At 39.1% G+C, this 24,484-nt stretch overlaps 1 protein-coding gene across 5 annotated transcripts in view; it reads left to right on the top strand.

Annotated features, from left to right (window-relative positions):
* Positions 1–24,484, top strand: part of CCDC162 (uncharacterized) — a 165,506-nt gene that overhangs the window by 67,393 nt on the left and 73,629 nt on the right. For all 5 annotated transcript variants that reach the window (XM_070559199.1, XM_070559200.1, XM_008520826.2 and 2 more), the window contains 7 exons: positions 1,192–1,392; positions 2,126–2,247; positions 5,430–5,658; positions 12,980–13,182; positions 15,603–15,758; positions 18,314–18,407; positions 19,136–19,273. In XM_070559199.1, coding sequence (XP_070415300.1) covers positions 1,192–1,392; positions 2,126–2,247; positions 5,430–5,658; positions 12,980–13,182; positions 15,603–15,758; positions 18,314–18,407; positions 19,136–19,273 — 1,143 coding nt within the window. The remainder of the gene's footprint in view (positions 1–1,191; positions 1,393–2,125; positions 2,248–5,429; positions 5,659–12,979; positions 13,183–15,602; positions 15,759–18,313; positions 18,408–19,135; positions 19,274–24,484) is intronic.

Below are 24,484 nucleotides of genomic sequence, written 5' to 3' on the forward strand. Positions count from 1 at the left end.
CATCTCATGACATTTGAAAACTATAGATGAGATTTCCTCTGTTCATAAGAATCCTCAGGTATCTACTGCCCAGAAATTATAGCCAATCATTAATTAAATGTATTGCTCATTGCTAAATAATTCGAAAAGCAAAATTATAAGTATCATTTAACATTTTTAAAGAAAAAAATTTGATTGAGACAGTATGTTTTAATATAGTTGATATAATATTGGACAGGGTTTCCAAAAGTAAGAGTGTCTCAGGCCTGTGAAGGTTTTGAAGGAGCCCTAAAACAGTAATTACGTTGTTCAAAACTACTTACTTACCTTGGCCTTAGGTCCCTGTTTGGCATTCCAACCCCGTGATCTCTGAAGAGCTTTTCTGATTAACACCATGACTAATTACACACAAATAGAATTTACACACAGAACAGAAATTCCTTAAGCTCACAGACAAAGGTAAAAGCAAAATAAAGAGCATGTCTTTCTAAATTCCCACGCTAAGAACCCCTCCGACCGTTAGTGTCTGGAAGCTTTCTTTGGTTTTTAGAAAAGACTTGTGAACTCCACTAGAAAAGCTTCCTCAAGGCCTTTGAGAGTTCTGGACACCAGGCCCTTCTGAATGGAGTCTGGTCTGGTATAAATGGCTTTGTATTTAGTGGGCTATCATCCTTGGCCTTCCATTCTACTGCCCCCTATCTTTCTACATAGGTGAAATTTGGGCCAACTATTAGAGAAGGGGTCAGAAATGGGGCTGAGGCTATAGAAGAGGGGAGGAGGCTGCATGCCCACCTTTGGTGATGGAGTAAAATGGGGGAAGGAGAATGGGTCTGTGGAGAAAGGTGTTGGAAACAAATATATTTGATTTGACATTGTGGCATTGAATGCATTGTCTCTTTGGAGATTATAACTGTTAGATATATGTTAATAATTATATAACCTCCCTTTTAATTTGTGGAGAGCAGGGGAAGAGACAGAGGGAAAACCAGTGTTCTTTCCTTGCCCTCCCTAACTCTGTGGGTTTACTAATTGCTCCGAGCTGCATTGGAGCTGCAACTGCCCACACCAGGCTGGTACCCAGAGGTGCAGAGCTGTCTCTCTCCTGCTGGTGCCTAGGGGCTTTCCAAAGCAGGGGGTAGCTGGGGCCTCACCTCTCTTTGCTTGGCCCTAGGGCTGCCTCTGCTGTTCCCTGACTATCAACCTTATTTGCAGCTTCTTGACAGTTACTTTGAAGCCTACCAGCACGTGCTGGACCCCGAGGAGAGGTGTGCCTTAGCACAAGTGATCACTGACATCATGCACAGGTGCCCAAGGTTTGATCTCAGCCACCCTTATTTCATTAAGGCCTACCAAGATGAATGCACCTGCCTGAGGCTTCACCTGCAGCTGGTCAGGGGCATCCTCAACCAGCACGTGAGTACAATTGGATTTAAAAATACTACATGTGAGAAGAGGATGGAAAACACCCGCCAGAACTGAAAACTGCAGAACCTTCCATTGTGGGTCTAGAATCTAGGTTTTCAAGGGCAGTGTGTACAGCATGTTTTTTGTAAGGTCATTTGCAGTGTTGAATTCCAAGCATAACCACAGTCTTAAAGGGAGTTTTCCAACCCTAATTACATTTAATGGTGCATATAGAATGGAAAACCTACTTTCATTAGATCATAGGGTTTTTCGGTAGTGAAAGGATTAAACATACCCTCTTCAAGACATTAGTGTATAAAATTATGTTTATTATTTTTTTAATATTGTCACTATTTTTAGGACACTAACGGAAACAATCACAGGGTATGTCCTCTAGGGAAAAGCTAGTGGCAGGAAGTAAGCAGGAGACAAAGACCGTTGCAGTATGCTTACCTTACGCCTGCTTAGAATTTTTCCTTGTAGTCAATTATTTGACAGAAGTTTTCTTGTGCCTCTTCAGATTGTCGGAAGTGGGTTGCCTTTGCTGTTCTTGGCTGACCCTTGGCTCAGACTGAGAGACCAGCATGTCTCTGTGTGAGCAGATCCTCAAAACGAAGTCTGGGTGAAAATTAGTGGAATAATGGAGACACGCAAAGGCTGATGTTCTCATGCCGTGGCTCATAAGCGACGTCCATGGAAAAGTTTAACTTTTCTAATTTTAACTTTTATGTTACATTTCTAGATAGAGCGTCAGCGGGAGTATGTCCAGAGGCTCTGGCAACAAGGCCCTCCAGATGATAGCAATAAATTTGGACTTCCCCTTAACGTAATTTGCAAACAACTTATTTCCATCAACAATAGCTGGTAAGTTGGTGTTGTCTTTAGACATGTTACATTTAATCTTCTAGGTAAGTTAAGGTATGATGTTAAGTCGAAATACTATTCTGCAAAGCACCTCTCAAGTATTTGGGGAGATGAGAGAAGTAGATATAAAAGCCACAGAAGAGGAATTCCTTGCATACCCAATATCTGTTTGCTTTGTAAGTAATAAAGAATTGGAGGCTGGCGCTGGCCCTGTGGTGCAGCTGTTAAGTTCGTGTGCTCCAATTAGGTGTCCCAGGGTTTGCTAGTTTGGATCCTGGGTGTGGACCTACGCACCGCTTATCAAGCCATGCTGTGGCAGGCATCCCACATATAAAGTAGAGGAAGATGGGCATGGATGTTAGCTCAGGGCCAGTCTTCCTCAGCAAAAGGAGGAGGATTGTGGGTGGATGTTAGCTCAGGGCTAATCTTCCTCAAAAAAAAAAAAAAAAGAATAGGAGGCTATAGAAGAAAATATAGGCAGTACACTCTTTGACATTGATCTTAGCAATATCTTTTCAAATACCACATCTACTCAGGCAAGGGAAACAAAAGAAAAAATAAACAAATGGGACTACATCAGATTAAAAATCTTCTACAAGGCACAGGAAACCATGAACAAAATGAAAAGACAGCCCACCAACTAGGAGAAAATATTTGCAAATCATATATCTGACAAGAGGTTAATTTCCAAAATATATAAAGAACTCATACAACTCAACAACAAAAAAACCAAACAACCCAATCAAAAAATGAGCAGAGGATATGAACAGACATTTTTCCAAAGAAGATATACAGATAGCCAACAGGCACATGAAAAGATGTTCAATATCAGTAATTATTAGGGAGTGAAAATCAAAACTACAATGAAATATCACCTTACATCCATCAGAACGGCTGTAATCAACAAGAAAAAAATAATGAATGTTGGAGAGGATTTGGAGAAAAGGGAACCCTCATACCCTGCTGGTGGGAATGCAAACTGGTGCAGCCATTATAGAAAACAGTATGGAGATTTCTCAAAAAATTAAAAATAGAAATACCATATGATCCAGCTATCCCACTACTGGGTATTTATCCAAAGAACAGCAAATCAGCAATACAAAGAAATTTATGCACCCCTATATGCATTGCAGCACTGTTCACAATAGCCAAGATGTAGAAACAACCCAAGTGCCCATCAACTGATGAATGGATAAAAAAGATGTGGTATATATGTATACAATGGAATACTACTCAGCCATAAAAAAAGCAAAACCATCCCATCTGCAACAACATGAATGGACCTTGAGGGCATAATGTTAAGCAAAATAAGCCATACAGAGAAAGCAAACACCACATGATTTCACTTATATTTGGGAGATAAACAAACACATGGACAAAGAGAACAGACTAGTAGTTACCAGAGGGGAAGGGGGTGGAGGGAAGAGTGAAAGAGGTAAAGGGGCACATATGTATGGTGATGGGTAAAAACTAGATTATTGGGGGTAAGAGGCAGTCTCTACAGAAACTGATGTATAGTAATAAGCACCTGAAATACACAATGTTATAAACCAATATGACCTCAGTAAAGTAATTTTTTAAAAAAAGAATAGGAGGCTAGAATTTAATCTTATGTCACTGGATACGGAATCTTCATTCCCTTGTGAAATCCTTTAAAAAAGCAGTTGCTCTTGAAATGCTGTCAGAAAATTTAATCGGAGGTGCCACACAAGCTAACATATATGAAACTGAGATGTGCTTAAAAGTTTTTCAAAAAAGAATTTCTTTATTGTAGCAAGTGTCACCAAAAAAGTTTCTGCAGACTCATCTTGTGACCCCCACCCCTTTAAGGAGTAGATTAAATTTCCTGAGATCACTCAGAGAGAGTACATACTTTAGGTCATGCCCTTGACATATGGTCTGATTCCTCCATTCCCTTCCATCCTTAGAGGGTAGAGAGGGAACCAGGAAGTGGACGACAAGTCCTAGGTTGGTCCATGTGGCCCAAGATCACAATCGCTCTATCACCTCCAAATTGATGGAGAAATTGTCCAGCTCCTTTCAACGTCCAACAAATATTTTTTAGCACCTGCATGTACCAGGCAGTGTACTAGGAGCTGGGGACACAGATGTGACCAACAGAGGCATGGCCCTATGCTCCTCTGAAGGGTACAGTCCAGGAGTGCCGGCAGACTTTCAGTAGGAAGTTGCTCCAATGGGCTATGCTCTCATCCTGGGGACCAGCAAAGTGCCATGGCTTTCACAGCTGAGATTCGAACTTCGTCTCTTGAGGAAGACCCCTGGGAGTTCCAGGCACGAGACTGCCTTTTCTCTACAGACCTTTCTCAGGACTGACTTCACTGTAATAAGCTTGACACCAGCTGTGTGTGTGCAGCTTGCTACGGCAAGAATCTACTGTTCAGGAAATGGTTCTTGGCAGAACATTCTAGGGCCATTTGGATACTAAGACTGTCAGAATAGTCTCAAAAGCAAATGTTATTCGCTCGATGAAATCCCTTTCCAGACTTAGGGTTGTACTTTTTAAGATCCAGGACTAAGAAAAGCTCCATTTGTGTAGATTTAAGAAGTATTTATGTTCTTTAGCTCTATGTAAGTATAAAAAGGCCCTTGGCTTGTGCTGGGTCTGTTACTTCCAAAGGAACAACCTACAGACAAGCGTTTTATCATTTCTGGCCTCATCCACTTATAAAATATAACATAAATGATTCCAGAAGTTGTGTACAGAATTTAAAAATTGTCTTTGTCCATTAACATTTTGGAAAAATAAAAGGGATAAAGACAGGTGAAAAGCAGAGACCAACCATGGAAATTATTTCTTTAATATTTAGTCACTTTTATTTTAAGTTATTTTGTTTTCAAATATTTGACTATATATTGCTTATTGCAACATCAATAGGTTTGCCATATACAATTTAAGAATTCTATTCTTATCGGGCTTTTAGAATATCTTCCTATGTCCTCCAGTTTTAAAAGGGTTCACATTAAAGCAGAGAACGTGTTGTATAATCCAGTGGGTTCCCCGAATGGCCTCTGAGGTCCCTTCAAGCTCCCAGTTTTTTATAATGTCCTGGATTAGAAGACTCATTTTATTGGTCTTTAAAAATATAAAATTCAAATATCTTTGGATACAGACTAAGTTCTTCATTGTGTAAAATCGTCATTAATTGTTCCTCTTTTTTAAGCCCAGCTTTGAAAAACATTTATCTGCTGGAGTTCCACCCTTCCCTGGGCCTGGCATCGCTCATCCCCAGAGCCCTCGAACACCTCCTCCAGGAGGCCCGCCGCACTTACAGACCCACCACAGCCAGCCGCCTCGCCTTGCTGGAGAGACATGTGCTGCGGCTGGCTCTGGACGTCTGGCTCTCCCCGGCCAAGCCTGAGTCCTGGTACAGCACACAGCTCCAGAAGGATGTAGGTTCTCTGAAGGGGGTAGGGGGGTTCTTGGCAAAGAGACTATTTCCTCCCAGATGTTACTACTTAGCTTTGCTTTTCTGTTTGGCTCTATTCCCCCCTATTTGGCCAGAGACAGATCATAGTCACAGGACTTACATTTTTATGTGATTTTTTTTCATTTTTGGTCAAAGTTTGTATTTTATTAGGATGCTGCTTCAATTAAAACTAGAAGGGAGTTGTACCTAGGTATGCGGAAAATGTTTTCTGGTTTATTTATATGTTAACAACATACATTTTTAATTAAAAATTATTTATTTTTTCCTGCCAAGACTCTTCCTAAAATTTACTCTTTTTGTCCTGAGCTGAGATCTAGTAGAGGAGAGAGAGAACTGAGTGAGGAGTCAGGGACCTGGACTCAAGTTCAGCTTTGTCATTAACTCGCTGTGTGACTCTGAGCAAGTCTGTTAGCCTCTCTGAGCCTCACTTTCCTATGTTGTCACGTTATGTTCATGTGTTTGGGGGAAGGTGGGTGGATGTGAGCTCAGTGATCTCTGAAGCCCCTTCTAGCTTTAATGCTCTATTATTCAAACTGTGGTGTGGTGATGTCTGTGGTGTTGGTAGCTGGATTTAAATCTTTTGCTTTTTCTGTTGAGGCTGTCACAGGTGAGCCTGGGGTTCCAATTTGACCTTACTCTGTGTGGGTACTTGCTGTACGATGAAGAAACTTTCAAGGGCCCCAGCTGCCAAAAATATCTATTCCATGGGCCTGCCTAGGCCTCCTGTACCCTCCTACCCAAACTAAAATTTTAAATTGATCAAAATAATATAAAATTACACATAATTTTAGCAAAAGAGGAAAGAAAAAAAATTACCCTCAATATAACCACTCAAATGGCATTTGTAATCATTATTTTTCTGAATTCAAGTATTCTATATATGCATGTTTTACAGTTATAATCATATCCTTTGTACACTATCTCTTGTTTTTCTCAGTTAACATTATATAATATATTTTTCCATATTGCTAGCTAGTCCTTATACTCACCTTTATGACTGCATAATTCCCTTAAGTGATGAATCTTGGGATTCATTTTATCTAACCATTTCCCTATTGATAGGAATTAAAGTAGTTTCCAATTTTTCATCATTATTAAAAATGCTATAATGTACATTTCCAAAGCTTGCAGATTTTTCCATATTTTGGATCAATTCCCTTTGATAGATTCTTGGAAGTGGAATTGCTGAAACAAAATTTAAGTCTTTGGATACATGTTAGTAGATTGCTTTCCAAAAGGGTTGTGCCAAATTATAATTCCACCAAGAATGTATGAGTGCCATTTCTGCTACAAGTACAGTATTAGGCGTAAGTGTGTAGTGTCTGTGCTAATACATACATATATATAAAAGGTGGCATTACACTATTAACTTTCATTTCTTTGCCATTTATTGACATTAAATATTCTTGCAAATATTTTGTTGCTAGCTGTATTTTTGGTGAATTTATTGTTGTTTCCCTTTGTTTATCTCTTGGAATCCTAATGTCATTCCTATCCACTTAAATGTCATTCCTATCCACTTCTTAAATAAAACTTTAACCCTTTTGTCCATCATATTTTATGCAAATATTTCCCCCTATTTGTCTTTTTATTTTTTTAATAGAAACTTCTTATTTCATATATTAAAATCTATTGACCTTTTCTTTTGTGATTTCTTCTATCCTCCTAAATCCAGAAAGCAAAGCTTCCTCTAGATGTTTCATATTTGTCTTATTTGATTCTAATTTTTTAGGGTTTTGATTTTAAGAAATATGTAACTCCTTTAGAAGCCAGACATATTACTTAAAAAAGCCATCAAACCACAAGGGAAGAGAGCATGAGAAGAATAAAGGAACAGAGAAGAACTACTAAAACATCTAGAAAAAAGTAACAAAATGACAATAAATACATATTTATCAATAGCTACTTTAAATGTCAATGGATTAAATCCTCCAATCAAAAGGCACAGGGTGGCTGATTGGATAAAAAAAAAAAAGACCCATATATATGCTGCATACAAGAGACACACTTCAGACCTAAGATACTCACAAACCGAAAGTGAAAGAATGGAAAAAGATACTCCATGCAAACAGCAAAGAAAAGAAAGCTGGGGTAATAATACTTATATCAGACAAAATAGACTTTAAAACAAAAACTGTAACAAGAGACAAAGAAGGGCACTACATAATGATAAAGGGAACAGTCCAACAAGAGGATATAAAACTTGTAAATATCTATGCACCCAACATAGGGGCACCTAATGTATAAAGCAATTATTAACAGACATAAAAGGAGAAATAGACAGCAACACGATACTAGTAGGAGAATTTAACACTCCACTTACACCAATGGATAGATTATCTAAGCAGAAGATCAATAAGGAAACATTGGCCGTAAGTGACACATTAGACTAGAGGGACCTAGAAGATGCATGTAGAACATTCCACCCCAAAACCACAGAATACACATTCTTTGCAAATGCTCATGGAACATTCTCCAGGACTGATCTCATATTAGGCCACAAAACAAGTCTCAATAAATTTAAGAAGATTGAAATAATACCAAGCATCTTTTCTGATGGTATGAAAGGTATGAAACTAGAAATCAATTACAGGAAGAAAATCAGAAAAGCCACAAAATGCTATTGAACAACGATTGGATCAATGAAGAAATCAAAGGAGAAATCAAAGTTACCTAGAGACAGAGGAAAATGAAAATATGACATGTCAAAATCTATGGGATACAATAAAAGCAGTTCTAAGAGGGGAGTTTAATAGCAGTTCAGGCCTACCTCAACAAACAAGAAATATCCCAAATAAACAATCTAACAGTGTACCTAAAGGAACTGGAAATAGAAGAACAAACAAAGCCCCAAATCAGCAGAAGGAAGGAAATAATAAAAATCAGAGCAGAAATAAATGAAATAGAGACTAGGAAAAAAAAAAAAAGAAAAAAATCAATGAAACCAAAAGCTGCGTCTTTGAAAAGATAAACAAAATTGACAAACCTTTAGCTAGACTCACCAAGAAAAAAAGAGAGAAGGCTCAAATAAAATCAGAAATGAAAGAGGAGAAATTACAATGGACACCTCAGAAATATATAAGATTAGAAGAGAATACTATGAAAAGCTATATGCCCACAAAGTGAATAATCTGGAAGAAATGGATAAATTCTTAGAATCATACAACCTTCCAAAACTGGATCAAAAGGAAGTAGAGAATTTGAATAGACCATGCATGACCAGTAAGGAGATTGAAACAGTAACCAAAAACCTCCCAAAAAATAAAAGTCCAGGACTCAGATGACTTCCCTGGTGAATTCTACCAAACATTCAAAGAAGGCTTAGTACCCATCCTTCTCAAGCTCTTCCAAAAAATTGAAGAGGAGGGGAGGCTTCCTAACTCATTCTGTGCAGCCAAAATTACCCTGATACAAAAAGCAGACAAGGACAACACAAAAGAAGAAAATTACAGGCCAATATCACTGATGAACATTGATGCAAAACTTCTTAGCAAAATACTAGCAAATTGAATACAATACATTAGAAAGATCATACACCATGATCAAGTGGGATTTATTCCAGGGATGCAGGGATGGTTCAACATGCACAAATCAATCAACGGGATACACCACATTAACAAAATGAAGACTAAAAATCACACAGTTATCTCAATAAATGCAGAGAAAGCATTTGATGAGATACAGCATCCATTTATGATAAAAACTCTGAATAAAATGGGTATGGAAGGAAAATACCTCAACATAATAAAGGCCATATATGACAAACTCACAGCAAATAGCATTCTAATGGAGAAAAAGTAAAAGCTATTCCTCTAAGAACAGGAACCAGACAACGATGCCCACTGTCACCACTCTTATTTAACATAGTATTGGAAGTCTTAGCCAGAGCAATCAGGCAAGAAAAAGAAATAAAAGCAATCCAAATTGGAAAGGAAGAAGTAAAACTGTCACTATTTGCAGATGACATGATTTTATATATAGAAAACCCTAGAGAATCCCCTAATAAACTTTTAGAAATGATAAATGAATACAGTCAAGTTGCAGGATACAGAAGAAACATACAAAAATTAGTTCCATGTCTATACACTAACAATGAAGTAGCAGAAAGAGAAATTAAGAATACAATCCCATTTACAAGTGCAAGGAAAAGCATAAAATACCTAGGAATAAACTTAACCTAAGAGGTGAAAGATCTGTACACTGAAAACTATAAAACATTGTTGAAAGAAATTGAAGAAGACACAAAGAAATAGAAAGATATTCCATGCTCTTGGATTGGAAGAATTAATATAGTTAAAATGTCCATACTTCCTAAAGCAATCTATAGGTTCAACGCAATCCCTATCAAAGTTCCAACAACATTTTACACCAAAATAGAAGAAAGAATCCTAAAATTTATATGGAACAACAAAAGACCCCAAATAGCCAAAGGAATCCCGAGAAAAAAGAACAAAGCTGGAGGTATCACACTCCCTGATTTCAAAATATACTACAAAGTCTACAGTAACCAAAACAGCACGGTACTGGCACAAAAACAGACACACAGATCAACAGAACAGAACCGAGAGCCCAGAAATAAACCCACACGTACATGAACAGCTAATATTCAACAAGGGAGCCAAGAACATACAATGGAGAAAGCAAAGTCTCTTTAATAAATGGTGTTGGGAAAACTGGACAGCCACATGCAAAAGAATGAAAGTAGACCATTATCTTATACCATACACAAAAATCAACTTAAAATGGATTAAAGACTTGAATTCAAGATCTGAAACCATTAAACTTCTAGAAGAAAACAGAGGCGGTATGCTTGACATTGGTCTTAACACTATTTTTTCAAGTACCATGTCTGACTGGGCAAGAGAAACAATAGAAAAAATAAAAAAATGGGACTACATCAAACTAAAAATCTTCTGCACAGCAAAGGAACCCATCAACAAAACAAAAAGACAACCTAACAATTGGGAAAAGATATTTGCAAACTATATATCAGATAAGGGGTTAATATCCAAAATATACTAAGAACTCATATATCTCAACAACAAAAAAACTAGCAACCCAACTAAAAAATAGCAAAAGATCTGAACAGAGATTTCTCCAAAGAAGATATACAGATGGCCAACTTGCACATGAAAAGATGGTCAACATCATTAACTATCAGAGAAATGCAAATCAAAACTACAATGAGATATCACCTCACTCCGGTCAGAATGGCTATAATTAACAAGACAGGAAACAATAAGTGTGGGAGAGGATGTGGAGAGAAGGGAACCCTTGTTCACTGCTGGTGGGAGTGCAAACTGGTGCAGCCACTATGGAAAGCAGTGTGGAGTTTCCTCAGAAAATTAAGAATAGATCTACCATATGATCCAGCTATTCCACTGCTGGGTATTTATCCAAAGAACATGAAAACACAAATTCATAAAGATACACACACCCCTATGTTCGTTGCAGCATTATTCACAATAGCCAAAACTTGGAAGCCACCTAGGTGTCCATCAAGGGACGAATGATAAAGAAGATGTGGTGTATATATACACAATGGAATACTACTCAGCCGTAAGAAATGATGAAATCTGGCCATTTGTGACAACACGGATGGACCTTGAGGATATTATGCTAAGTGAAATAAGTCAGAAGGAGAAAGTCAAATACCGCATGATCTCACTCACAAGTAGAAGATAACAACAACCACAAACAAACACATAGTGACAGAGATTGGATTGCTAGTTATCAGAGGGCAAGGGGGGAGGGAGGCGGGAAAGGGGTGATTAGGCACATGTGTGTGGTGATGGATTGTAATTAGTCTTTGGGTGGTGAACATGATGTAATCTACACAGAATTTGAAATATATTACACTGTACACCTGATATTTATATAATACTATAAACCAATTTTACCGCAATAAATATATATATATACATATTTAGATATATATATTTATAAATATTTAACTCTTTTAGTATTCTACCTGGAGTGTGTGTGTGTGTGTGTGTATGGGGGGGGGCGTGTAGTGTGAGGTATGACTCAAAATAGAATTTATGTCCAAATTACCAGCCATGTATCCTACTACCATTTATTGAGGATTCTTTTCACCCTGTATTATGGTACTAGATTTTTTTTATTGTATTTTAAATTCTCTTATAAATCATAGTGAATATATGAGAGATACCTGTCTAGTCTCCCACTGATGCCATATAGTTTTAATTATCATTATTTTTGAAATGTGTTCAAATTTGGACCTAAAAACAATAAATGTTCGGATTAATCTTTTGTATTAGGCCAGAAAATGGGGCAGGTATTGCCCTCAGAAGACACGCAAGAATTAGTTTCATAAATTTCTTTATCATTTAGGAAGACTTTAAGAGTCTAGAAATTGTGTCTGTGAGTAGACAAGGTCTTCGGTGGATAAGTGGATAGATATGGGAGCCTGTGCACCCTTGGGGAGCCAAACCAGGAAAGGCAGGTTATGGGGTCCCCAAACTGGGTCCTTGCTGGGGGTAGTATTTTGGAAGGTGGCAAAGATGTCAGAGGCAGGAGGGCATTAAAGAACAATGCGGTTACTTCACAAATTACCCAGGGCTGGCTGAGTGGAGGGCCACTGTAAAGGTGGTTTGGTATATACTGTAAAGCTGCTGGATGCAGAATTAGAAAGCCTACGTTTACTCTCGGCACTGCTGTGTGCCCTCAGAAGGCTCCAGTGTTGCTTCAGATCCCTCACTGTAAAACGAAAATAATGACATCTGTGATGCCTACTGCACGGGGATCTTGTGAAAATAAAAGTTAATATATGTGAAAATACTTTGAAAATTTGAAACTGCAATTAGAGGGGTTTATAAAAAATTATTGTTATTGGCCACTAAAATGAAAAACAGCAGGGACTTGAAAAATAGCAGGGACTTCCATTCCTAGTTAGGTCATCTTTGTCATTTCTCTTCTTTATTTTGGTTCAAAACATTTATAATAATGATAACAGCAAATATTGTGCACCAGGCACTTTTGCACGTATTAACTCATTTAACCCTCTCAACAACCCTATCAGCAAGTTATCATCTATTAGTTTCTATTAGGTACTGTTATCATCCTTATCCCCACTTTGCAGATGAGGAAACTGAGAGACAGCGAAACTGAGTAAATTGCCCCAAATCTCACAGTTTCTAAGTGGCAGAGCTAGGACTTGAGCCCAGGAAATCTGCATCCAGAGTCTGTGCTGATGATAGTATTTTTCTTAATATGTGGAATTTCTCTTTTTATACTTTAAAAAGTGCTTTGTTTCCTTTCAGCTGTTTTCAACTAAAGTGATGGGAGATCCCTTTCTTGTGGGGGAGATAAGCCAGCTTGCACTCAAGTCTGCAGCCGACGAAGGACATAACCGAGGCCAAGACTCTCAGGTGCTGCTTCTGGAGACGTTTTCCAAACTTCTGGAACTCTTGACCCTCCGCCACCGGCTGATAGAAATGAGTCTGGAGAGTGTACACTTAGCTCGGTCAGTAGGGGGACTGAGGACCCAGATGGGGGATAACAGACCACGGGCCTCCCTACCTCCAAGCTTTGGCCACTCTGTGCCTCCAGAGTAGCCAGCAGTAGAGGACCTAGAGAAAGGAGAGGGGTGAGTCAGTGGCAACATCCAGGTCTGACAGAGGTATGGAAGGTTTATCAGGTAGGGGAAGAGAGAGATTAATGAGTTAAGTTTTGGGCATGAGTGTGAGATGATGGTAAGACACCTAAGTCGACATGTTCCATAAGCAGGAAAAATATGAAACTAGAGAGTTTGTTGCAAACATTTTGAGTGCTGTTGGTGTTCTCGTCCCCATGAGGGGCCCTATAGTCACACAGAATCCAGTCATCTACCATCAATCATTATTGAGGGCCTGCTGTGGCCTGGGGTCGTACTGGGGACTTTATGTGTATTAGCTCATTTAATTCTCAGAATATCCTTGTGAGGTAGCTTACAAATGTCTTACCTGTGAGGAAGTAGTGTCTTGGAAAAGTTAAGTAATTTGCCTAAAATCACATAACTAGAAAGTAGCAGAAATAGAATTCATACTCTGAGCCAAAATGTTATTAAACTCTCTGATACTACTTCCCCATAATTTCTGATCCTTTCTCTCAGGGAGCTCACAATGTAAAAGTTACCCCTAACATAGTTTAACATGCTATTTTAGTTGTAGGAACAAAATACTATGGGAGCACAGAAAATGGAATATTTTGCTCTTTCTAAGTGAATTAGGAAAAGCTTCATAGAAGAGGCGCTGTTATGAGATAAGTTGTGTCCCCCTAAATTCATATGTTCAAGTTCTAACCCCCAGGATCTCATATTGTGACCTTATTTGGAGATAGGGTCTTTATAGAGGTAATCAAGTTAACATGAAGTTATTAGGGTGGGCCCTAATCCAGTGTGACTGGTGTCCTTATAAGAGGAAATTTGGACACAGACACACACCTCTGTGTGATATGATGTGAAGACAGAAGAGAAGATGGCCATCTAAGCCAAGGAGATGGGTCTGAAACAGGTCCTTCCCTCAGAGCCCTCAGAAGGAACCAACTCTGCCACACTTGGATCTCAGACTTCTATCCTCCAGAACTCTGAGACAAATTTCTTTGTTCAAGCCACCTAGTTATGGTACTTTGTTACAGCAGCCTAGAAAACGAATAGGGGTGCCATTTGAACTCAGCCTTAACCAATTTTCAAGATGGAGAAATGTGTGAGAACGGGAGTAAGAGAGGAGGGGAAGGCATTCTAGACACATAAGGCTGAAATGCTAGAGCAACATCTGAACAGAGCCTTGCAGCAAGTCATGGAAACATGAGAGCAGAGCTCAGAATTGAAGGAGGACAGAGATGGGTTCATAGGTCCTTACACAAGGGGGTGATGGTTAGGGCTGCACGGTGGACTTCCTAAGGAGGGGATGGAGAAGATGAGAGGAGGCCCCGGTTTGGGACCCCAGGTAACACGAGGGTTTGAAAATAAAGAAGAGAGGAAGCCAATGAGGACAGAGAGAGTGGTTATGAGACAGAAGCATGGAGATTCTGTATCCAGGAAAACAAAGATGCTCCTCAAAGAGAGGACAGAGGCCAGCCATGAAGAGCTCTGAGAGAAGATGGTGCACCTTGTATTGAGGGCAATATTGGTGACCTCACATGGACTCTGAGGGCAGAAGCCAGCTTGCAGGAAATGAGAGTTGAGGAAGTGCCCAAGCACATCTCCTCCTATTTTCACTACTGTTGTAACTGTCACAGCGTAGGGCAAACATAAGACCTTTGTGATTCATTCACTTCATACTATGGGGGATCGGAATTGGCTGCCCCAAATATGTCTTTTTGGTTTGATCATTTCTGAGAACAGAAGACTGAAAGGAACTTTGACTTTCCCCCTAACTCCCTGAAAGAATTTAAGATAGAAGACCTGTTCCAGGAAGGAGCTACTAACATAAGATAACTGTAGTGTAATGTAAAATAGGTCCCATTGTCTATAGAGCACCCAGAAAACACTTGTTTAACAAAGATTTCTAGTCCCATCTCCATGTAAGTTGCCTTCCTCCTCTTGAAGCCCCAAACCACTACCCCCAACATCCTCCTGTGTCTTTAGCTGAAGATGGTATTTAAGGTGGCATCTTCTGCCATTCTGGCTGAGTTAGTTTTTCTGGGTTTCTCCCATGTATATGTGTTATTAAACTTTGATTTTTCTCCTGTTATTCTGTCTCATATCAATTTAATTCTTAGACCAGCCAGAAGGACCTAGAGGGTAGAGGAATTGTCTTCCTCCCCTACAATACGGAGTTGGCTTACTTTTGTGTTGACTTTTGCTTTTGTGCTTATTCAGTTGTTTTAGTTTTCTTACCACTTACTTTCCTTTTAAGAAAAAATAATGGCAAGTGTTCTTGGCTCTTTTTTACTCTCTTTTAGACTCTATAAGGAATTGGCATGTGAGATGGGTTTTGAAGAGTTCCATTTGTATCTGAGGCCTGTTCACTTTGAATTTGCATCACACAAGGACAAAGCAGACCACCCACCCCCTGTTTTTATAACCTCTCTGCTGGAGGACAGTGATCGTGTAGACAGGTGAGCCTTGAGAAGGTCAAAGTAAAAATAATGTAACTGTAGAATGAACGACCAGTGAAAACTAATTTCTGTCACCACTGGACATGGAAATGCAATTTGATTTCTAAATTCTCTCCCTTACATTTTATCTGCCATGATGCCAATTTGTTTTCTTTTTCTTCCTTTCTTTTTTAATAAGAGGAGAAAAATGAGATCTCAATAAAAGGGGCTAATTGGGTTCAAAGACACCAAGTAACCGAGAAGTGGAAGAATCAGATCAGATTGCTCAAAGGAGATGAAACCACAGGCTCGGCAGCTGCTGGCTTGACCATATTGCTTCGGGATAGGAAGGGATGTGAGCATTGGTTTAATGAGGCAAGAACCATGGATCAGAAGTCCAGGTCCCTTCTCTCACTTTCCCTGGGACCAGGAAAAAGTCAGTCAAGTTTTTTGAGCAGTGGTCTCCTGGAAACTCTAACACAATGTACAAATCTATCATGTATGGCAAGATCTCAGCCAGGCTCTTTTGTTGGTCAGTCACAGAAGTTACATCAAACCAGTGAGACTTCTTTTTCATGCCCCATATGTTTAGCCCATTGCCTGAAAGAAAACACTCTTTTTTAAAATAATGACTTTTTTTCCTTCTCTCCAAAGTCTGCCAGTACATAGTTGTGCATTCTAGTTGTGGGTCCTTCTAGTTGTGGCACGTGGGATGCTGCCTCAGCATGGCCTGACGAGTGGCGCCATATCCGCACCCATGATCCAAACCGGGGAAACCCTGGGCTGCCGAAGAGGAGCATGCAAACTTTTAACCACTCAGGCAAGGGGCCAGCCCCAAAAACAGTCTTACTAGTAACAGATCATGAATCTACTCAGTTAGGGCAAGGAATGTTTTCCCCCTGCACAGAGTCAGCCTTTGACATGTGCTGAGGAGAAATGTCTGTTTCCTTCCTCTTTCCTTCTGTGCTAGTCTGCCCTTCGCCTACAGGTCCTAGCTCTGTCCCTGGAGATTCCTGATAGCAGCCCCACCCCAAGGAAGGCCAAGATGACCCCAAGGAGGGAAAGTCACCTTTGTTTTGCTAATGTGGATCTCTGCTCAGAATATAACTTTGCTGTGTTGGTATGCTAAAGGAGAGAGCATGGGCTAGAAGGAAGGGGGTTTGGATGGTAGAAAACAGTATCCTAGAATTTCCCAACCTTGGCACTATTGAATTTTGGGACTGGATAACTCTTTCTCGGAGGGGGCCGGCCTATGCTTCAGAGGTTGTTTAGCAGTATCCCTGACCTCTACCTACCAGATGCCAGTAGTATCCTTTCCCCCATTTTTGACAATCAAAAATGTCTCCTGTCATTGCCAAATGTCCCCTGGAGGCAAAATCTCCCCCACTCTATCCTGTCACACTACCTAAACCAAAAGGAGAATTTATTGTAAGGATACACGTAGCTGAAGGCAGGAAGTGCAATTGGGTCTCAGGTAGGGCTAGGTCTCCAACGTGGAGCTAAGCTATTCTCTGGCTCTTCAAGGACGCCCTGCCATAGCTGGTATTTTATGCTTCTGTGAAAATAGGGCATGTTTTTGTTCAGCAGGAATCAACCAATGAGCATAAACTGCCTGAATGCCCTGTGATCTGGTCAAGTGGTTATTGGTCCTCCCAGTAATGACCCAGGAATCCTGTAAGATCTTGGGGAGCCTCGTGAATTACTAGGGAAAGATTTATGCATCCAGGGAAATTGTGTCTTGAGTTTGAATTTATATTATGTATGTAACTCTTTAAAGTTGCCACTTTAGAGTGCCATTATAACAACAACATACACTAAATGTGAGCACAGTGACTTACATTTTTAACAGCACATTCAGGGGCCAGCTTGGTGACGCAGTGGTTAAGTTCACACATTCTGCTTTGGTGGTCCGGGGTTCGCCAGTTCAGATCCTGGGTGCAGACCTACACACTGATTGTTAAGCCATACTGTGGCAGGTGTCCCACATATAAAGTGGAAGAAGATGGGCACCGATGTTATCTCAGGGCCAGTCTTCCTCAAAAAAAAAAAAAAAAGGATGCTCATGCATATTATCCCACTTAATATTTGCTGTAACCCTGCAAGACAGGTGGTATCTCCATTTACAGATGAAGAAACCAAGAGTCAGAGATATTAATTACTTGACAAAGTCTCAGAGCTATGGACAAAGCACCATGTCCCAAGGCAGAAAGGTGCCTGCAAAGATCATTTAGATGATTGTTGGGGCCATGGGAGAAAGTGAGAACTGGGCAACCTTTAGGGAGTAGACAAAGGGGTCCCAGTGAGGGAGGGGCCTGAGCAGGTGAGGTCAAGAAGTTAAGAGGAAAAACAGGAAAAGCAGTGGAATGGTGAGCAAGAGAAAAGAATTGCCAACACTCTGGGGTGGATGATCACCACAACCAAACTGCAAGGAGATCGAGTCCAATAAGGACTGAAAAGACCCCGGAGCCCTTCTAGTCTTTGGGTGGAAACAGCAAGTCTTGTATAAAATCTGTTCTTGCTATTCCCACAGCTGATCACATGGGCAGGTCAAAACAACTTCTTGTTTCTTCTTCCAGATATTCTCCTACTGCTCTGGTCTTAGCCATCTCTGAGGTGGATGATAACCAAGTTGGCAAATTTAGTTTTCATACAAAGGAAGCCATCCTTAAGGTAAATTACTTTATTTCAAAAAAAAAAAACTAAGGTAAAATTAAGCAGTTTGCTCATGCAACCCTTTAAAAATCCAAATATTTAATTCATATAAGTTTGGCTCCCATATATAAGAAAAGCTTCCAACTTCATGAATAATGACCATAGCCTGGCCTTATTGGGTGTGTGCGTTGGCCTGGTTTGAACCAGACTGCAACATCCCTCACAATAACCTCTGTTACTGTTAACAAGAAGCACATGTGGTGAACCATCTTTGCATCAAGCTTTTAAAATACACACTTGTCATTGGAGCTTTTATATGATCTTTTTAAACCTGGTGCTATTTTTTCCTGCCACTCGGATGGATTTTCTTTGCTCTTATGTGTATACATGCGGGTTTCTATTTGTGTATTTTTAAACATTAATCTAATCTTGACAGTTTTACAAGAGCCTGCTCCTGAGCACACGTTTGCTAGTTCGTCACAGCCTTCTCATCCTTTTCTGACCACTGGGGAAAGCTTACGGTGTCCAACTGCAAAGCAAATCCGGCCTGGAGGCTGCCTTCCTGGGATGAAATGCTGTTTAGGGAGAGACCAGATGCAGGCTGTGGCTGAGGAGCAAGGATCTCAGCACGTCCTGCAGTTTGATCCGTATATTTACATGTTGAACAAGTGATAATCTCAACTCTCAACTTCACCTCTTTCTTTGTGGGGGAAATTGCTAATACCTTTCACATTTTCTTCCCTTAGCTCTTGTTCCATTCAGGAGTGGAGAATATGCAAGTGACCCTTGCATGCCAAGCTGTTCAGAAAAACGCTTTGATGGTGGCTGTCCAGCAGGCGTCCTTCTATCACGCTTCCCGAGGGGACTGTCTTGCTGATGTCAAGGTCAGCCTGTAAGACAGAGAAGCCTGAGGCACCACCACCAGCAGCAGCTAATGTCAGGCTGCCTCTTCCCTCCCTCCCTCCCTCCCTCCCCCAGGCACCCTCCCCACTCCTCCCTCCTTTCCTTCCTCCCCATCTCTCCATTTCCTTCCTTTACTTTCTCCCTTTTCTTCCTTCTTTTCTATCTTATCTTTTTCCTTTCCTCTTTCCCTCCCTCCTTCTTTCCTAATGTGGATCAACACATGACCAAATCATTAATTTTCAGTGATTTGCCGATAATTTTTCCTTTGTAGTAACGCTATAATATTGACTAGCTAGACTCATCCAGCAGAAAATATCCTGTCCCTCTGCCCTTACCTTTTGTAGATAATTCCGTTGTTTTCCATTTTATCCTTCCTGTATTTCTTTTTGCAAAAGTAAGCAGATATATTTGTCCCTTTTTTCCCCCACAAAAGTAACATACAATATGTACTCTTTTTCCCTGGATTTTTCTGGTTGTTATTGAGATATAATTCACATAACATAAAATTCACCCCTTTAAAGGTATAATTTACAAGATCATGCAACCATAACCACTATCTAATTCCAGAATATTTTCATAATTCTCCAAGGAAATCCTGTGCCCATTAGCAGTCACTCCCCATCCCACTTCCCCTCAGCCCCTAGCAACCAGTAATCTACCTTCTGTCACTGTGGATTTGCTTATTCTGGACATTTCAAGGAAAGGGAATTATACAACATATGGCCTTTTATGTCTGGATTTTTTCATTTAACATGTTTTCAAGTTTCATGCATGTCGTAGCATGTATGGGTACTTCATTTCTTTTTTACTGATGAATAATATTCCATGATATGGATATACAACATTTTGTTTATTCATTCATCTGTTGACAGACATTGGGTTGTTTTTATTTTTTGGCTGTTATGAATAATGCTGTTATGAACATTCATGTACAGGTTTTTGTAAGGCCATGTGTTTTGAGTTTTCTTAGGTATGTACCTAGGAATGGAATTGCTGGGTTATACAGTGACTACAATTTGAGGAATCGCCAAACAGTTTTCCAAAGTGTCTGCACTGTTTTACAGTCTCACTAGTAATGTAGGAGGGTTCCAATTTCTCTACATTTTTGCCAACAGTTGTTACTGTCTCTCCTTTTTATTTTAGCCATCCTAGCGAGGGGGAAATGGTATCTCATTGTGGTTTTCATTTGCATTTCTCTAATTACTGATGATGTTAAGCATCTTTTCCTGTGTTTATTGGCCATTCATATGTCTTCGTTAGAAAAATATCTATTCAAATCCTTTGCCCTTGGATTTTTTTTGCCTTTTTATTATTGAGTTGTAAGAGTTCTTTATATATTGCGAATACATATCCTTTATCAAGTATATAATGTGCAAATATTTCCTCCCATTCTGAGAAACTTTCTTGATGGTGTCCTTTGAAACAGAAGTTTTTCAATTTGTTGAGTCCAATTTACCTATTCTTTCTTTTGTCACTTGTTCTTTTGGCATAATGTTTAAGAAACCGTTGCCTAATCCAAAGTCATGAAGATTTACTCCTATGTTTTCTCCTAAGAATTTTGTAGTTTTAGCTCTTATATTTACATCTGTGGTCCATTCGTGGTTAATTGTTGCATGTAGTGTGAGGTAGGGGTCCCACTGCATTCTTTTGTGTGCGGTTATCCTGTTGTTCCAGGATCATTTGTTGAAAAGACTCATGTTTTCCCATTGAATTGTCCTGATTTGGCATCCATGTCAAAAATCAATTGACCATAAATGTAAGAGTATTTCTGAACTCTCAATTCTATTCCATTGATCTATATGCCTATTTTTATGCCAGTATTGATGTGTTTTGATTACTGCAGAGTTGTAGTAAGTCTTGAAATTAATAAGTATGAGTCCTCCAACTTTGTTCTTTTTCAAGATTGCTTTTGCTCTTTTGGGTCCCTTGCATTTTCATACGAATTTTAGGATCAGCTTCTCAATTTCTGAGGAAAAAAAAAGCCAGTTGGGATTTTGATAGGGATTGCATTGAATCTGTAGATCAGCTTGGGTACTATTGCCACCTTAACCATATTAAGTACTCTGATCCATGAACAGGGGATGTCTTTCCATTTATTTAGGTCATTTTTAATTTCTTTCATCAGTATTTTATAGTTTTCAGTATGTAAGTACTATACTTGTTAATTAATTCCAAGGTATTTTATTATTTTTGATATTATTGTAAATAGAATTGCTTTCTTTTTTTTATTTTTATTTATTTTTATTTTTTTAAAGATTGGCACCTGGGCTAACAACTGTTGCCAATCTTTTTTTTTCTTTCTGCTTTTATCTCCCCAAACCACCCCTGTACACAGTTGTATATCTTAGTTGCACGTCCTTCTAGTTGTGGGATGTGGGACCCCGCCTCAACGTGGCCTGACGAGCAGTGCCATGTCCACACCCAGGATCCGAACCCTGGGCCGCCGCAGCAGAGCACACAAACTTAACCACTCGGCCACAGAGCCGGCCCCAGAATTGCTTTCTTAATTTCATTTTCAGAGTGTTTATTACTAATGTGTAGAAATACAATTGTCTTTTGTATATTGGTCTTGTATCCTGCAACTTTACTAAATTTGTTTATTAGTTCTAATAGTTATTTATGTGTATGTGTATGTATTCTTTAGGATTTTTGTATGTACACAAAAAATCATACAAAAATTTTATATGACTTCACCTGTAAATAGAGATAATTTTACTTCTTTTCAAATATGGATGCCTTTTATTTCTTTTTCTTGCCTAATTACCCTAACTAGACCCTCCAGTACAAGGTCAGAAATGGTGGGAGTAGATGTTATTGTCTTATTCCTGATCTTAGGAGTAAAGCTTTCAATCTTTCACCATTAAGTATGATGTTAACTATGGGTTTTCCTTAGATGCCTTTTACCAGGTTGAGGACTTTCCCTTCTATTCCTAGTTTGTTGAATTATTTTATCATGAAGGCATTTTGGATTTTATCTATATACTCTTTAGAGCTTTGTTTTTTCACTTAACAGTATATCCTGGAAATCACTGCAAATCAGTTTATAGAGATCTTCCTTCATTTTTTTTTTCCTTAAAACTATATAGTTCTCTCTTGTGTGTATGTACTGGTGAATATAACTTAAGTGTAAAATTAAATACGGTTTTAGGAAATCAACGTTCCAACTTAAACATTCTTTAAGCCTTAAGGATTCTATACAGCTCAGCACATTTATCCTTAACACATTTAAACTTACCACATTTATCTACCTCTATTTATCATTTCTACTCTTCACATTAATAGGAGAGTACAAATTTATGAGTATGGCAAGAATACTCAATCCTCACTTTTACTGTCAAATACTAATTCTCATAGAAATCAAATACTGAAGTAGAAAGTAGGGATAGAGTGAATTATATCGATTTTTAAAAATTCAACCTCAAAAATCTGAATTCAGTACCTACTGTTAATGCAGTATCTAACTATGAAGTTAAGCTCACTAGATAATACTAAGATACAATTCATGCTCCTGAGGAACTTATAGGCCAGTGTGTGTAAGGGGGACAGGCCCACAGGTGGTTCAATTACAAGGCATAAAAGAAGTTCAACAAGCTAAAGAAGGAATTCATTGAAAAGAGAGGTCACAAAAGAGAGGGAACTAGGAAGGGCAGCACAGAGAGGTAGCATTTGGGAAAACCTGAAGGATGAGCTTTTTGACAAGCAGAGATGACCATGTGATCATTCTGAGTAGAGGGAAGACCCTTCAGATACACAAGCATAGGAGCGAGAAAGGGCAGATGGGGACTAGAAAAGAATGAGGAGCCCAACTTGACTACCAACTTTTCGTACATAGTTGACATATACAACCCTTTATACAATTAATTTAATCTTATGAAGAATACAAATATATAAAACACGTATAAGTGGAGTCGTTCTGGTTGAAATGGAGGTTGAGAAGCTTATGAGTTAACTCCTGAGATCCATCCAGGAAGCAAACATTGAAATTCACTAGATAGGAGGCCAGGGTGGGGGTGGGGGGTGGTGGAAGGCATTGGAGTAACAGCTTAGAAAGACCTGCAGCACAGGGAGGAGTAGGGAGGCATTAGGGTAATATATATATATATTTATTATTATTATATATATATATATACACACACACACACACACAGATATACATGAATAAGTGAATATACGTGCATGCATCTACTCTGCTACAAGTGTAGGACAGGAAGAAAGCTGATGACATAATAAGGAGGAATAAATGATGGAGAAGGTAAAAGGGAGCAAGAGGAAAGGAGGGGTAGAAGGGAGGAATGAAAGAGACAGACAGAAAAAAATTGTGCACTGCTACCAAAGCCAACAAAGGGAAGTGTTTCAGGAAGAAATGACTCACCAAAGAAAATGTACAGATGGCAGATAAGCACATAAAAAGGTGTTCAACAACATTAGTCATTAGGGAAATGCAAATTAAAACTCCAGTGAGAAACTACTACACACCTAGTAGAATGGCTAAAATTTAAAAGACTGGCCATTCTGAGTGTTAGCAAGGAGGTGGAAGATCTGGAACTCTCATACACTGTCAATGGAAATGCAAAATGGTGAATCACCTTGGAAAACAGCTGTGGCAGTTTCTTAAAAAGTTAAACATCCACTTACCACACGATCTAACCATTCTGCACTTATTTATTTACCCAAGAGAAAAGAAAGCACGTGTCCATACAAAGACTTGTACACAAATGTCTATAGCAGCTTTATTTAAAATAGCCAAGAACTGCAAAGAACCCAGATGTCCATCTCCAGGTGAATGGATAAACAAATTGTGGTATATCTGTATGACGGAATACTACTCAGCAATACAAAGAAATGACATATTGACACATACAACAATATGGATGAAGCTAGACAAAAAACAATAAATAATACATGACTCCATTTATATTAAATTCTAGGAAATGCATTATAATCTATAGTTACAGAAAGCAGAGCAGTGGTTGCTTGAGGAAGGGGGCAGAGTTGGGGGGATGGCTATGGTCTTTATTTTGATTGTGGTGATGGTTTCACAGTTGTATACATATGCCAAAACTTACCTAGTTGTACACTTTAAATATGTGCTGTTTATTGACTATCAATTAAACTGCAATAAAGCAATTCTTTTTAAAAGAAGAAAAGAGAATAAGATGTTGAAAGTTGACAGAGTTAAATGTAGAAGGAAG

The sequence above is a fragment of the Equus przewalskii genome, chromosome 9, assembly GCF_037783145.1.
Source record: "Equus przewalskii isolate Varuska chromosome 9, EquPr2, whole genome shotgun sequence".
NCBI lineage: Eukaryota > Metazoa > Chordata > Mammalia > Perissodactyla > Equidae > Equus > Equus przewalskii.